This window comes from Hyla sarda, chromosome 7 (genome assembly GCF_029499605.1).
Source record: "Hyla sarda isolate aHylSar1 chromosome 7, aHylSar1.hap1, whole genome shotgun sequence".
Lineage (NCBI taxonomy): Eukaryota > Metazoa > Chordata > Amphibia > Anura > Hylidae > Hyla > Hyla sarda.
In genome coordinates, this window is record NC_079195.1 from 153,519,847 (window position 1) to 153,536,729 (window position 16,883).

General features: G+C 41.0%; 1 protein-coding gene across 1 annotated transcript in view; it reads left to right on the forward strand.

The window, feature by feature from the left end:
- Window positions 1-16,883, forward strand: part of MAT1A (methionine adenosyltransferase 1A) — a 363,839-nt gene that overhangs the window by 193,206 nt on the left and 153,750 nt on the right. Inside the window, exon 2 of the mRNA XM_056530954.1 lies at window positions 10,432-10,543. Within this exon, the coding sequence (XP_056386929.1) occupies window positions 10,450-10,543 (94 nt within the window). The 5' untranslated portion in view covers window positions 10,432-10,449. The remainder of the gene's footprint in view (window positions 1-10,431; window positions 10,544-16,883) is intronic.

Consider the following 16,883-nt stretch of genomic DNA (forward strand, 5'->3'; position numbering starts at 1 on the left):
CGCACGGATGTCTGCCATTAACCTCTCCGATGCCGTGCTCAATACAGATCATGGCATCTGCGGGAGTGCGGTCAGAAATATGGATGATCGGATCGCCCACAGTGTTGCCGCGGGAATCCCATCATCCAGAAGGGCTCATGGAGGTCCCCTCACCTGCCTTCGGCACCTTCCACAGGTCTGCTGCTCTGGTCTGAGATGGAGCAGACCAGAGCAGAAGATGACCGATAACACTGATCAGTGCTATGCCCTATGCATAGCATTGAACAGTATTAACAATCAAAGATTGCTATAAATAGTCCCCTATGGGGCCTATTAAAGAATAAAAATAAAAGTAAAAAAAGTAAAAAAAGCGAAAAATCCCCTCCCCCAATAGAAATGTAAAATGTCCTTTTTTTCCCCCATTTTACCCTTTTGTATAAAAAAAAATTAAGAATCATATTTGGTATGGCGGCGTGCGTACATTTCCGAAATATTAAAATATAATGTTATTGATCGGCGTGAACATAAAGAAAAAAAATTCAAAATTGCTGCTTTTTTTGTCACATTTTATTTAAAAAAAAAATCATTAAATAATTCATAAAAGTTTTATATACACAAATGTGAAATCAATAAAAGTACAGATCACAGCACAAAAATGGAGACCTCATACTTCCGCTTATATGGAAAAATGAAAAAGTTATAGGTAGTCAAAATAGAGGGATTTTAAACAAACTAATTTGGTTAAAAAGTTTGCAATTTTTTTTAAGCGCAACAATAATAGAAAAATATGTAATCATGGGTATCATTTTAATCATATTGACCCACAGAATAAAGAGAATATGTCATTTTTACCGTAAATTGTATAGCGTGAAAACGAAACCTTCCAAAATTTGCAAAATAGCAGTTTTCGTTTTAATTTCCCCACACAAATAATATTTTGTTGGTTGTGCCATACATTCTATGGTAAAATGAGAGATGTCATTATGAAGGACCACTGGTTGCGCAAAAAACAAGCCCCTATACTAGTCTGTGGATGAAGATATATAAGAGTTACGATTTTTAGAAGACCATAAGGAAAAAACTAAAATGCTAAAAATAAAATTGGTCTGGTCCTTAAGGTCAAAATGGACTTGGTCCTTATGGGGTTAAGGATTGCTTCAGGGAGTATCACACTTCCATGGAGTACAAAATTTATCATCCTTTTCCCTCATTTTAATTTCCCAGAATTCTACTCCAATGTACCAGTCCAGAGTGCATTGTCTTCCAAATTTTAAATCCAAACACACCCAACCCCCCCCCAAAAAAAAAACTTCTTTCATAATACCCATGATAATATCTTTTTTTTTTGTTTTGTTTTTTAACCCCTTAAGGACGCAAGGCCCCTTTTCCGAGTCCTTAAGGACTCAGGACGTTTATGACGGCCCTGAACAGCCATAGCCAACAGGGGTGAGGTGGCACTGGTTTCCCGGCCGACCAATCAGGGCGCCTGCTGCGGGTGTCACTCCCGCAACCCGCTCCGCCCCTCTTCCGGAGGATGTGAGCGGGTGCGGGACGTGCCCCCCGGGAGCTGGGGACCCCCATCCCCTGCGTCAGTGTTGGGATCGGGGCCCCAGGAGCGGCGGCGACGACGAGGTGTGCACATAATTGAGGTAACAGAATAGGGACCGCCACACACATCACATTCCTAGAATGATGATTCATAGCATAGGGTATTCTTAATTTTGGCTATACTTGGTTAATCATTTTGGGAACATAATTGGCATGTCAGTGGTAAAAATGCAATTTTCATTTTTCCCAAACACCTGTCTGTTCCAAATGTCCACTTCTATACACCTTCACTAGGGGGTGTACTGTTTGTAATAGGCTACCATGTGAGTGTTCCTTTCTTGTGCACTGCTCAAAAAATAATGGGGACACTTAAACAACACAATGTAACTCCAAGTCAACCACACTTCTGTGAAATCACACTGTCCACTCAGGAAGCAACACTGATTGACAATCAATTTCACATGTTGTTGTGCAAATGGATCAGACAACAGGTGGAAATTATAGGCAATTAGCAAGACACCCCCAATAAAGGAGTGGTTCTGCAGGTGGTGACCACAGACCACTTATCAATTCCTATGCTTCCTGGCTGATGTTTTGGTCACTTTTGAATCCTGGCAGTGCTTTCACTCTTGTGGTAGCATGAGACGGAGTCTAGAACCCACACAAGTGGCTCAGGTAGAGCAGCTTATCGAGGGTGGCACATCAATGCGAGCTGTGGCAAGAAGGTTTGCTGTATCTGTCAGCATAGTGTCCAGCGCTACCAGGAGACAGGCCAGTACATCAGGAGACGTGGAGTAAACCGTAGGAGGAGGCCGTAGAAGGGCAAAAACCCAGCAACACGACCGCTACCTCCGCCTTTGTGCAAGGAGGAGCAGGAGGAGCACTGCCAGAGCCCTGCAAGATGACCTCCAGCAGGCCACAAATGTGCATGTGTCCACTTAAATGGTCAGAAACAGACTCCATGAGGGTGGTATGAGGGCCCGACATCTACAAGTGGGGGTTGTGCTTACAGCCCAACACCGTGCAGTACGTTTGGCATTTGCCAGAGAACATCACGATAGGCAAATTCGCCGCTGGCACCCTGTGCTCTTCACAGATGAAAGCTGGTTCACACTGAGCACATGTGACAGATGAGACAGAGTCTGGAGATGCTGTAGAGGACAATCTGCTGCTTGCAACATCCTCCAGCATGACCGGTTTGGCGGTGGGTCAGTAATGGTGTGGGGTGGCACTTCTTTGAGTAGCCGCACAGCCCTCCATGTGCTTGCCAGAGGTAGCCTGACTGCCATTAGGTACTGAGATGAGATCCTCAGACCCCTTGTGAGACCATATCCTGGTGCGGTTGGCCCTGGGTTCCTCACAATGTAAGACAATGCTAGACCTCATGTGGCTGGAGTGTGTCAGCAGTTCCTGCAAGAGGAAGTCATTGATGCTATGGACTGTCCCGCCCATTCCCCTGACCTGAATCCGATTGAGCACATCTGGGACATCATGTCTTGCTCCATCCATTAATGCCATGTTGCGCCACAGACTGTCCAGGAGTTGGGGGATGCTTTAGTCCAGTTATTGGAGGACATCCCTCAGGAGACCATCCGCCACCTCATCGGGAGCATGCCCAGGTGTTGTAAGGAGATCATACGGGCATGTGGAGGTCACACACACTACTGAGCCTCATTTTGACAAGTTTTAAGGACATTACATCAAAGTTGGATAAGCCTGTAGTGTGGTTTTCCACTTTGATTTTGAGTGTGACTCCATATCCAGACCTCCATGGGTTGATAAATTTGATTTCTCTTGATAATTTTTGTGTGATTTCATTGTCAGCACATTCAACTATGTAAAGACATCTAGGATGTGTTATCTTAGTGTTCCCTTTATTTTTTTGAGCAGTTTATTTTCCTTTGAATGTATGTAACTGTCAGGTCCGTAAGAAACATGGGCTTAAATAAGAAGAGTTCTCTCTCATAAGCTCTGTCGTATTTCCGGGCAACAATTCAGAGTCACATGTTAGTTGTTCACAGAAAGTTGAAGCAAAGCATATGTTAAAAATCGCAATTTTCCAAAACTACCCTTCATCCATTCCTGGATAATAAATTTAGGAAACACCCATGCGTTCAAAATGTCCGCTTTACCCCTATACCCATTCTTTGGTGGGCACTTTCCATAGTAGGGCCACATGCGGGTGTTTCTTTTTTGTATTTTTCTCTGAATGCATGTAACCATCAGCTACTGATATGCCATAGGCCTCAAATACAAACAGACCTCTATGACTTCTGAGCCTTGTTGTATACCCGCCCAGCACGTAACCAAATATGTGGATGTATTTCCATAGTCAACAGAAAAAGCCCTCCAAAATTTGTAACCAATTTTTACTATTACCCCTTGTGAAAATGATAACAATTGGGTAAACCCGGCATTTTAGTGTAAAAAAATCTAATTTTTCATTTCACGGCCCACTGTTCAAAAACATTTGAGGTGTAAGTACTCAATGTACCCCTTGTTACCTTCCTTGAGGGGTGTAGTTTCAAAATTGTGGTCACTTGCCTGGGTTTTTTTTTTTTTTTCAGATTCTATTTCAGAATCTCTGCCATTGCAGTGCAAAGCACCACTTTAGGCCTCAAATCTCATTGGTGCTGTCTCACTCCTAAGCCCTGTTTTGCACCGGCAGAATGCTTTAAAGCCATATATGGGGTATTTCCTTATTCTGGAGAAATTGGGCTACAAATTTTGTAGGGCTTTTTTCTATTACTTCTTGTGAAACTAAAAAAATTGGGTTAATATCAGCAATTCAGTGTTAAAAATCAAATTTTTCACTTTTACAGCAAACTGATTAAAAAACCTGTAGGTGTAAGTACTCACTGTAACCCTTGTTACGTTCCTTGAGGGGTGTAGTTTCCAAAATGGTGTCACATGTGGGGGTTTCTGCTGTTCTGGCACCATGGGAGCTTTGTAAACGCACATGTCCACTGACTTCAATTCCAGCAAAATTCTGTCTCCAACAGCCTAATGGCGCTCCTTCTGTTCTGAGACCTGTAGTGCGCCAGCAGAGCACTTAATGCCCACATATGGGGTGCTTCTTTAATCGGGAGAAATTGGGCTTCAAACTTTGGTGTCCATGTTCTCCTATTACACCATGTGAAAATAAAAAAAATGTGGAGTAACACCATCATTTCTGTGTTAAAAATCAAATTTTTCATTTTCTCGTCCAAATTCAACACAAACCCATCAAACATCAATGAGATGTTAAGGCTCACTGTACCCCTTGTTAAGTTCCTTGAGGGGTGTAGTTTCCCAAATGTGGATTATTTTTTTTTTGCTGTTCTGGCGCCATGGGGCTTTCTAAATGCAACATGCCCCCAAAAAACTATGACGGCAAAACTCGCTCTCAAAAATCCCACAGTTGCTCTTTCCCTCTTGAGCCATGTTGCAAGCCCACAGAGCACTTTACCTCCACATATGAGGTATTTCCATACTCAAGAGAAATTGGGCTACAAATTTTGGGATGCTTTTTCTCCCTATACCCCTTGAATAAATGAAAAAAATGGGGCTACATGAACATGTTAGTGTAAATAATGGAGATTTTAATCTTTCTCCTCCATTTTGCTGCTATTCCTGTGAAACACCTAAAGGGTTAACAAACTTTCTGAATGTCATTTTGAATACTTTGAGGGGTACAGTTTCTATAATGGGGTCATTTATGGGGTATTTCTCACAGAAAGGCCCCTCAAATCAACTTCAAATTTGGTCCCTGAAAAAATCAGATTTTGAAATTTTGTGTAAGTTTTTTAAATTGTTGCTATGCTTTGAAGCTCTCTAATGTCTTTAAAAAGTAATAACATATCAACTTTATGATGCCAACATAACGTACACATATTGTATATGTGAATAAATGTATAATTTATTTAGTATGTCCATTTTCCTTTCAAGCAGAGAGTTTCAAAGTTAGAAAAATGCTAAATTCTCTAAATTTTCACGAAATGTTGGGATTTTTCACCAAGAAAGGATGCACGTAATGATGAAAATTTTATACTACGTTAAAGTAGAATATGTCACGAAAAAACAATCTAAAACTCAGAATGAAAAGTAAAAGCATCCCAGAGTTATTAATGCATAAAGTGACAGTGGTCAGAATTGCAAAAAAGCACTGAGTCCTTAAGGTGAAAATGGGGATAAGGGAACCAAAACTTTCAATTATCTCATTCACAAGGGGAAGTAAATTTGGCTTATTCCAATAAATTAACTCTCCTGAAACTCTACCAACCCCTTCAATTGCTGCCATAATTGACCTAAGATCCTGTTGCAGATTTTTAACAAACAGTAAAATATCATCTGCATATGCAAGAAGAAGAGTACCTCTTAGTCCAAATCCTTCATAGGGAACTACACTGCTCAAAAAAATAAAGTAAACACTAAGATAACACATCCTATTTCTGAATGAATGAACTAATCATATGAAATACTTTCGTCTTTACATAGTTGAATGTGCTGACAACAAAATCACACAAAAATTATCAATGGAAATAAAATTGATCAACCCATGGAGGTCTGGATATGGTGTCACACTCAAAATCAAAATGGAAAACCACACTACAGGCTTATCCAACTTGATGTAATGTCCTTAAAACAAGTCAAAATGAGGCTCAGTAGTGTGTGTGACCTCCATGTGCCAGTATGACCTCCCTAAAATGCCTGGGCATGCTCCTGATGAGGTGGCAGATGGTCTCCTGAGGGATGTCCTCCCAGACCTAGACTAAAGCATCCACCAACTCCTGGGCAGTCTGTGGTTGGTGGATGGAGCGAGACATGATGTCCCAGATGTGCTCAATCGGATTCAGGTCAGGGGAATGGGCAGGACAGTCCATAGCATCAATGTCTTCCTCTTGCAGGAACTGCAGCCATATGAGGTCTAGCATTGTCTTGCATTAGAAGACAGGGCCAACTACACCAGCATATTGTCTCACAAGGGGTCTGAGGATCTCATCTCGGTACCTGATGGCAGTCAGGCTACCTCTGGCAAGCACATGGAGGGCTGTGCGGTCCCCCAAAGAAATGCCACCCCACACCATTACTGACCCACTGCCAAACTGGTCATGCTGGAGGATGTTTCAGGCAGCAGAACATTCTCCAAGGCATCTCCAGATTCTGTCATGTCTGTCACATGTGCTCAGTGTGAACCTGCTTTCATCTGTGAAGAGCACAGGGCACCAGTGGCAAATTTGCCAATCTTGGTGTTCTCTGGCAAATTCTAAATGTCCTGCATGGTGTTGAGTTGTAAGCACAACCCCCACCTGTGGATGTCGGGCCTTCATACCACTCTCATGCAGTCTGTTTCTGACTGTTTGAGTGGACACATGCACATTTGTGGCCTGCTGGAGGTCATTTTGCAGGGCTCTGGCAGTGCTCTTCCTGCTCCTCCTTGCACAAAGGCAGAGGTAGCAGTCCAGCTGCTGGTTTGTTGCCCTCCTTCCGGCCTCCTCCATGTCTCCTGATGTACTGGCCTGTCTCCTGTTAGCGCATCCATGCTCTGGACACTACGCTGACAGACAGAGCAAACCTTCTTGCCACAGCTTGCATTGATGTGCCATCCTGGATGAGCTGCACTACCTTAGCCACTTGTGTGAGTTGTAGACTCCGTCTCATGCTACCACTAGAGTGAAAACACCACCACCATTCAAAAGTGACCAAAACATCAGACAGGAAGCATAGGAACTGAGAAGTGGTCTGTGGTCACCACGTAAAGAACCACTCCTTTATTGGGGGTGTCTTGCTAATTGCCTATAATTTCCACCTTTTGTCTGTTCCATTTGCACAACAACATGTGAAATTGGAAGAAATAGGAAACGCGCTAGAAAAATACGAATTTTAAATATGAGGATTCCTTTTACAATCAGACGATCAGCACGGCGATGGGGACGAGGTTTGCAGCAAGCTATTCTAATCTTTACGTGGGTCTCTGGGAGGAGTCCGCCATCTTCCTGGAGGGCCAGCTTGGTGCGAACCTCGTCCTCTGGCGGAGGTTCATTGACATCATTTTTATTTGGAAAGGGGGAGCAGATAGTCTGGAAATTTTTTTAACTTCTCTTAATAAAAATGAATATTTTTTAAATTTTACAGCCACACACAGCCAGACCACTGTCAACTTCCTTGATCTTACCATTTCCATTTTAAATAACCAGATCTTCACTTCCACTTATCATAAACCTACTGACAGTAATAGCTTTATTGGAATAGACAGTTGCCATCTCCCTATATGGTTAACTAATATACCCAAAAGTCAGTTCCTTAGACTGCGCAGTAATTGCACAGATTTGGTCCAATATGACAAGGAAACAGAGACATTAAAGAATAAATTTATAGCAAAGGGATATGAAGAAGCCCCTCTGGAGACAACACAGGCACAAATTCGAGAAATGGAGAGATCATCTATAATACTTAAAGGAAAGCAAGAAAAACCCAACAATATAGAAGAACAAAAAATAAAAATACCTATCATAACACAATTCAATAATCAAAGCTTTGCCTTTCAGAAAATAGTAAAGCGCTATTGGAACATTCTGTGCAGTGATAAAATACTGGGAGATATTCTGCCAAAATTTCCTTCATTCGTATACAAAAAAGCACCGACTGTTGGCATCAAAATTGACCATTAGGAACTAGAATCAAAGAACACATATACAATATACAACGGGGATTTGAGGGACATCCTCTATCAGCACACTATAAATGATTCAACCTATAAACGATTCCACACTATAAACGATTCAGTTATAGGATCCCGTTTTTTTGGCATGGAAAAAATTGTCCCACACTGGCGAGGGGGAAATTTTATTGCACAATTATCTAGATCAGAAAGCAAATGGATTTTTAACTTAAATTCCATGGCCCCATTTGGACTTACTGAAGAAATGGAATTGTTTGGCTTTTTATCCTAACAAAAACATTGCAATAACAAATATCGTAGTACCCACATCTTTAACATGAAACTCCAGCACTGAACCATATACAAATCAAAGGACTTACCCATCCAGGGGAGTAAACATAGGGTTAAACATCAGATCCACGTCCTCCTAGAAGTATAGGCCATTTCATCCACATCACGTATCCCAACGAAGGAAATTCAAAAGTTTCCGAAATGCGTCGATAGTTTTGTGGACTCTCCGTGCCCCCATAGTGACGTCACTATCAGTTACTCAAAACATTGAGTCACACCACGAGGACGGAAGCAGGTTGAGACGCTACCGGCCGGAGCGTTCTCCCGCTATCCCTGTTTTGAGGACCATCACCCCGAAAAAGCGACGTCCCTGACTATCAACGGATATCAGGTACCTATTTCTATTAGAACGCTCTTATTTTACCTGAACCGGAGGAACCTCTCTCTTTTTTATTACAATTTGCAGCGCTGGAGCACCCTCTAAACGGGCCCACTGTGGAAGGACTTATCATCTTGTACTCCAAGAAAGTGTCACAATACAATTACATTCTCCAGTAATATACCACATATTCTATTATAGGTACTTGCACTGCTATTACCCATTTTATTATTTATCATAACCACTCGTTCATTTGCTAAAACAACTCTGTTGTGCTCATATTCCAGAGGACCGCTGCTTCAGTCCAGTACCACACTACTTATTGCTAGGTAGGACACGGTTCCATTCAGTTCACCTCCCTATCGCTATTTTTCCTAGCGCGTACTCCTATTTCTTCTAATTTTGTATTATTCACTAGTTGTACGCCTTACAGGGAAGCGTACAGGAGCAACGCAGCAAGGATATGGCCCACAGTTTCCTCCAGCGCGGGTGATATATATTTATTTATTTTAACATGTGAAATTGATTGTCAATCAGTGTTGTTTCCTGAGTGGACAGTGTGGCTTCACAGAAGTGTGATTGACTTGGAGTTACATTATGTTGTTTAAGTGTTCCCTTTATTTTTTTGAGCAGTGTATATCTTTTAGCAAAAGTCCCAGAGGTTCCAGAGGTAGAAAATAAGCAAAGGGGAGAGAGGACATCCCTGTCTTATTCCTTTGTGTAATTGTAAGCTTTCCATTAATATGAACCTTTGCCACAGGTTGAAAATAGAGAGTTTTAATCATACTAACAAATATTGGCCAAACTCCCAATCTATCAAGAATTTTCCACAGAAAGGGCCACTCCACCCTGTCTGTGGAAAATTCTTGATAGATTGGGAATTGGGCCAAAATTTGTTAGTATGATTAAAACTCTCTATTTTCAACCTGTGGCAACGTTTTGATGTTATGCTCATAGCACAACCTATTTTTCTATTTTAGCAAAAGTGTTCTTTTGGCATCCACCAAACACTTCTTCTCTTTAATTGCCTAGGAAATACATTTGGTCATCCAAAAAAAAAATAATAATACTGCAGTTTTTTGCTGAATGCTATTTTTAATAATATTTATTAGCCACATGTAGGAGAATATTCTGGCATACAGGCCAAAGGAGTTTGTTAAAAACCCAATGAACCTGCTTAGAATGACACTGGGTCATTAGTGACATTAAGGGTATATTGATATATAATGCTAAAAATAAGTATTTACATTGAAGAAATACATTTGTTGGAATATTTCTCTGATTCCTGGTACAAATTATATTGTTTCTATAAACAGGCAGTAACATGCTGTGTTTTCTTGCCAAATGTTTTCCAGTTTATCCATGTGGTCATTGAAAAACTTTTACCTCCCATACATGAGAACTTGCTTAATTGACATCTAAACTGTACTGTGACACGAGGATAGGCGTGTTCATTCTTAAACACACACAGTCAAGTTACTGAGCTACTAGCAGTAACAAGATCTTGCAGCCTTGCCTAGTTAAAAAAAAGCCCAGCTGTCAGGTCTATACAAGTACTCCACAATCTGATTATTTTTTTTTAAATCCTCTTCAGACATCTTAAAGCCAGACCATGAATGGACCAGTAGATGGTTTAGGTGACCACCACATGGAAGATGTTGGAGCTTTTATGTTCACTTCTGAGTCTGTGGGAGAAGGACATCCAGGTAAGTACAATAGACAGTGTCCAAAGGTAACAGGGAAAATAGATCAGCTAGATAAATATGTATACAGCTGAAAAACACTCACAGAATTCCAAATTAGAAAAAAACATATATAACTTTGTTGTATAGGTTGTCATAGTGATAATACTCTGGTAAAGTTATCTTTTCTACTAATTAACATCAATGCTCTAATCTGAAATAATGACTTATGGTCCATATTAGTGTGACTAGGTCTGATATGAGTGACTCTTGACTCTTCTTGCAACTGTTTACAAGTATGTACACATTTGAGTTCCTGTATGTGAGCTGATGGCTACACATGTATAGAGAAAAGTCTGTTATATCAGTAACCTATGCATTTTCAGAGCTGTAATGAACTATGACACTTCAGGCTTTGGCTTCCTGCCCAGTTATGTCTTCTTCAAACTGCCATGAATGGCATGTGGAATTCCTAAAATCCATTCACTCATGGGCCTGATACATTCAAAGAGTGCAGAGACAGGAAATATTCATGTGCTTGATCACATACTCATCTGGAAGTTAAAAGTAAGCACTAAGGTTTGGAGTTGGGAATCAAAGTCATATTGTCAATGCAAAGTAGTATCCTTTTACAAAGGCCAATATTCAGTATTTTAAATGAATACTACTTCAAAATATGCCACACCACATTATGCATGGCAGACCATCTTGACTAGTTGTTTTAGATTACAGTTTACAGCTATTCCAAAACAACTAGCTGTTGAATGGGGACATATAAAACACCACCTTCATTCCACAATCTAGTACCATGACAGATGTTTTCATAGTCCTTTCAGTATTGTAAAAATGTGACAAGGCTAAAGCTAAAACTTTCCACACTGTTTTCTTGGCAGTCTTAGCCTTCATGTGATTTGGAGTTTTATTTATTTATTTTGCACTTTTTTAAATGTTTAAATAGGGCTTTCTTCTCCAAGCTTGTACATTAAAATTAGTGTAAGGTGTAGAATCATGTCACACATATGCAAATGATATTCTCAGATCTCTTGTAATAATTCTTATAATGTATGTCAGTTACCTGAACATTTTTTGGGTATTGGGATTTAGTTGTTTGCAATTTATAATCATTCTTTCCATGTACTGACTTCATGGTAAAGTAGCTATTTTTTATAGATCCAAATGCAGGATTCAAAGATGGGCATAGGAATACATTTTTTTTCTGTATATTTTATAAAGTCCAAAACAGGTTTGATACATTCCAAACTGAATGATTAAAAACGGTGATTAAAAAATACAAATTTATGCTGCCATTTGTAAGTATGGATTTTGTAACGTTGCCTGTTGAGAAATACTATATTTGTGATTGCGTCAGTAGAGAACACTAAACTGATATACTCAAGGACACAAACATTTTGTGGTGTTTGTTTGCTATCCTGCACTGCCTATTCAGCAAGGACACTAAGTTACACAATAACTAAGTTGCTTCATAATCTGTAGATCTATCAAAACCCTTATATCTGTTATTTATTGAGTTCTCCAAACACTTCTTTAGTACATGTTTTAGGTCCAGACCCTCAGTTTTTTATTGATGGACTTTCCTCGGGACATCAATATCTGATCAGTGGGGGTCTGACACTTAGCACCCCTGCTGATCAGATGTTTGCCAGAGTCACAGCATATGCATATACTGTATGGTAAAATGAGATAGCAGCAGACAACGCTACAACGCTATTGTGTAGTGGCCATGTTGGATTAATGCAGCTCAGCTCCCAATGATGATAAGCCATCAATAAGAAAATCTCATTTAGGTTAGAATTCCATTGATTTTATTTTAGAATTTTTTTTTCCAAAAAAGCCCATTTTGTCACATGCGATTTTTTTTCAATGAAAAAACGCATCCGCCAGATGCAAGTCAATAAGGAACTGTAAAATGCCATATCCGCTTGGCGTTTTTCAGTTTGGCATTTTTTTAAATTCTTTTGCCATTTTTTGGCTTTTTGAGGTTCAGTGGCAGTTTTTCAAAAATGGCAGCATGTTGAGACTATGGTGTTTATTGGCAAAAATCATGACATTTTTCTCCCATAAAATTCTATGGGAGTGAAAAAAATTACAAAAAAAAAGCCATGTGGGTTTTACCATTGGCATTTTTGCGGGCGTTTTTTATTCTTTTTATTTACTTTAAAAAATGGAATCTAAATGGAGATCTAAAAAATGGAAAGACATAGCTTTTTTAGTGAATTTCATAGGGTACCATTAAAAAAAAAGGAATGATACAGTAGGGATGCCTAAATTTGTAGGGAAAGATTTTTTTTACATTTTTAAAAACATTTTATTTATTTATTCGAAAGAAGGAGAAGTTATTGGGAGTGGGACAGGACAATTATGAACATGTATACATTTTTTTATGTTTAATGTATTAATTTATTATGTGTTGTGTATGTATTTTTATGTGTAATAATGATGTTAACAGTTTTTACTTTTTCTTAGGTACTGTATAATTTCTTTAGCGCTGCACTATTCCCTTCATGGAACAGACTCAGAACCTGAGGGACTGATGGCACTGGGTCTCACTCCTAAAACCCGTTGCCATCATAACTTAAAAGCCGGGAAAGCAGGCGGCATATTGCTCTGCTCCCAACTGGCTGTTCGTGGATGTTCTGAAGTTAAACTCACTGCTCAGTAAAGTCATATTTCCCAGCAGCAGCCCTTATTGGTCGCCTCCAATTGGCCAATGAGGGCTTCTGATGGTAAATATGAACTTACAGCACTGTAAGTTCATATTGCCCACCAAAAGCCCTCATTGGACAATCAATGGGGACCAATGAGGGCATCCAGCGACTAATATGAACTTATTAGAGAAGTCGGCATATATTTTTCTTTACAGCCTCCCACCCCTATGCCTTCTTACAAGGGCTACGACTTCTCTAAGGGCTTCTGGCAGTACTAGGCGTAGTAAATAAATCAAGTTTGTTGCACTGGACTTACCTGCAGAAACTACAAATGACACAGTTTGTCTGCAAATAAAGAAGGAAAACTTGCAGCATTTCTGTCACATGTAGCTGTAAACTTAGGGAGATAAGCATATACATTGTGGTTTACCCCTTCTTCATCCATGGCATACAGTTACGTCATGGGGTAGGTAAATGAGGGCTCTGGAACTGAGCATGCTCTATAGCATGCAGGTCATTAATAGAGATGAGCAAATGGAAGCTGACAAACCCAAATTTGTTACGAATTTCATGAAATATTTGATTCACAACGAATGCAAATATCGCTGCGATTCTATCGTGCGAATCGCTTCATTAAACTCTATTTCCTGCGGTCCAGGCTCCTGGGCATCTAAAATGACGGATCCACATGTCAGTACATGGGGCAAGGAACGCTGGGAAGGCGGGAAGGCAAGGCGAGAAGGGAAGTAGGCGGGATGTCCCTGAATCCCATGCAGGATGCAGCCTATCAGCAGCTAGTCACCCCTGTGATGTCACAGCCCTATATATTCGGTAGCCATTTGCGGCTCGTCATATCATTCATTACACTGCATACAGATAGGATGGCCAGCAGCGTTTCACATCCTAGTAACATCAGCATTCTGGTGGACAGAGAGCAGTGTTTTTTTCACTAAAAAGGATTTTTACTTTCTTCATCATTGTATTACAGAGAGGAGCAGATAGTTGTGTGTTGCCTCATACAATTCAACAAGCTGCCTCAAATTCATAAACCTTAGCACAGGAGGCAGGAACAATTTTTCAGCGCAATTCTGTGTCTTTGTTGCACAACAAATCATCTGCTGGTTATACTAGTCTGTAGACGGTATAATACCCAGCAGTCCATTCCTAATAGTCTTTGACAGAGGGAAATTTAGTGTTTAGTATACAGCTTTTTTGTGCTGCAGCACTGTTGTGTTTTGCTGGTGTTCTGCAAAAATAAAAAAATGTAAATGTACTGCAGCGCATTTTTCTGCCCTCATAAGTGCATACCACATTCGTGCATCTAAGTAGTGTACTATTTTGTACTTGTTAATCTGTCAAGGGCCTACATACTGTGAAAGAACAGCCAAAAGTAATCACTGGCTGGTGTTTTACTAAAATATGTTTTTTAAGCGTACTGTACCATATTTTTCTGCCCTCATTATACCACATACGTACATCTAAGTAGTGTACTATTTTGTGCCTTTAAATCTGTTAAGGGACTACATACTGTGAAAGGACAGCCAAAAGTAATCAATGGCTGGTGTTTTTCTCCAATACGTTTATTAAGCGTACAGTAGCACATTTTTCTGCCCTCATAAGTGCATACCACATACCTATATATAAGTAGTGTACTGTTTTAAACCTGTTAATCTTTAAGGGGCCTAGATACTGTGAAAGTCCAGGCAAAAGTACTCACCGGCTGGTGGTGTACTCAGATATTTTTTTAAGTGTACTGTAGCGCATTTTTCTTCTTACATATGCGCAAAATGTATGTCAGGCAGAGTAGTGCCAGGATGTGCACAGAGGAAGGGCAGAGGCCTAAATCCATCAGGCGCAGGAAGAGATCGCAGCAGAGTAGGGGTGTGTGGCAGTCGGAGTCGCAGCAAGAGGTCTGAGCTCCTGGTGTCAGCTAGCAGTCGTGTCGCGACCAGCAACCCAGCAGCCGTGATTGATCGTTTCAGTCGGTCATCCACTTCATCCCAAGTGAGCTTCACTCGGTCATCCACTTCATCCCAAGTGACATCCGACACCCCCTGTCAACAGTCGGTGGGTTCCTCAGACTTAACCTTCAGTTGGCATGGCCCTCATGCTGCTGCTGCCACCTCCAGGCTCTGTCATTGTGCTGCTCTATGGTCTCCTCATGCTAATGTTACCACCTCCAGGCTCTGTCATTGTGCTGCTCTTTGGTCTCCTCATGTTGATGCTACCACCTCAAGGCTCTGTCATTGTGCCACCATAGGGTCTCCTCATGCTTATGCTGCCACCTCCAGGCTCTCTCATTCTGCTGCTCTATGGTCTCTTCATGCTAATGCTACCACCTCCACGCTCTGTCATTGTACCACCATATGGTCTCCTCATGCTGATGCTGCCACCTCCAGGGCTCTCTAATTGTGCTGCTCTATGGTCTCCTCATGCTGATGCTACCGCCTCCATGCTCTGTCATTGTGCCACCATATGGTCTCCTCATGCTGATGCTACCACCTCCAGGTACTGTCATTGTGCCGCCATATGGTCTCCTCATGCTGATGCTGCCACCTCCAGGCTCTTTAATTGTGCTGCTCTACGGTCTCCTCATGCTGATGCTGTCACCTCCAGGCTCTCTAATTGTGATGCTCTATGGTCTCCTCATGCTGATGCAACCACCTCCAGGCTCTCTCATTGTGCTGCCATGGATACTGGAAAACATAATTAAGGTGCTGGTCCCCAGTTTCAGAAATTCCTTGCATTAGGGTCACTTTCAGGACTCCTGATTCCACCTCCAGGGAGGGGATGGGGAGGAGGAAAAATCATCATGAAATTACAATTAGACCCTGATAAGCAAACTTATCAATAGTTAAAAATCTGTTGGATGTGAATTTAAATTTCTATTTAGAATTCTTAAATTTCAATGGTCTCCTCATACTTCAGCCAACTCCAGGCTTTGTCATTCAGCCAATGTATGGTTAACTGATGCTGCTGGGCCTGGGTCTGGGCCTAAAATGATTTTATGGTAGCACTAGCTACCCTAAATCTTTAATTTAAATTTCAAAATTCATCTTTTATTCTTAGGGATTGTGAAGCCCTGGTGTCTACTCATGCTGCTGCCAACTCCAGGCTGTGTCATTCAGACACAATATGGTCTCCTTATGCTTCAGCCAACTCCAGACTGTGTCCTTCAGCCATTACATGGTTTACTGATGCTGATGGGTCTGGGCCTAAATATTTTTTATGGTAGCACTAGCTACCCTAAATGTTCAATTTAACTTTCAAAATTCGTCTTTTATTCTAAGGGATTATGAAGCCCTGGTGTCTACTCATGCTGCTGCCAACTCTGGGCTGTGCCACTCAGACACTATATGGTCTCCTCATGCTTCAGCCAACTCCAGGCTATGTCATTTAGCCAATACATGGTTTACTGTGACGGCTGGGTCTGGGCCTAAAATTTTTTTATGGTAGTACTATCCACCCTAAATCTTCAATTTAAATTTCAAAATTTGTCTTTTAATCTCAGGGATTGTGAAGCCCTAGTGTTTCCTCATGCTGCTGCCAACTCCAGGCTGTGCCATTCAGACAATGTATGGGCTCCTCATGCTTCAGCCAACTCCAAGCTATGTCATTCAGCCAATATATGGTTTACTGATGCTGCTGAGTCTGGGCCTAAAACATTTTTATGGTAGCACTATCCACCCTAAATCTTC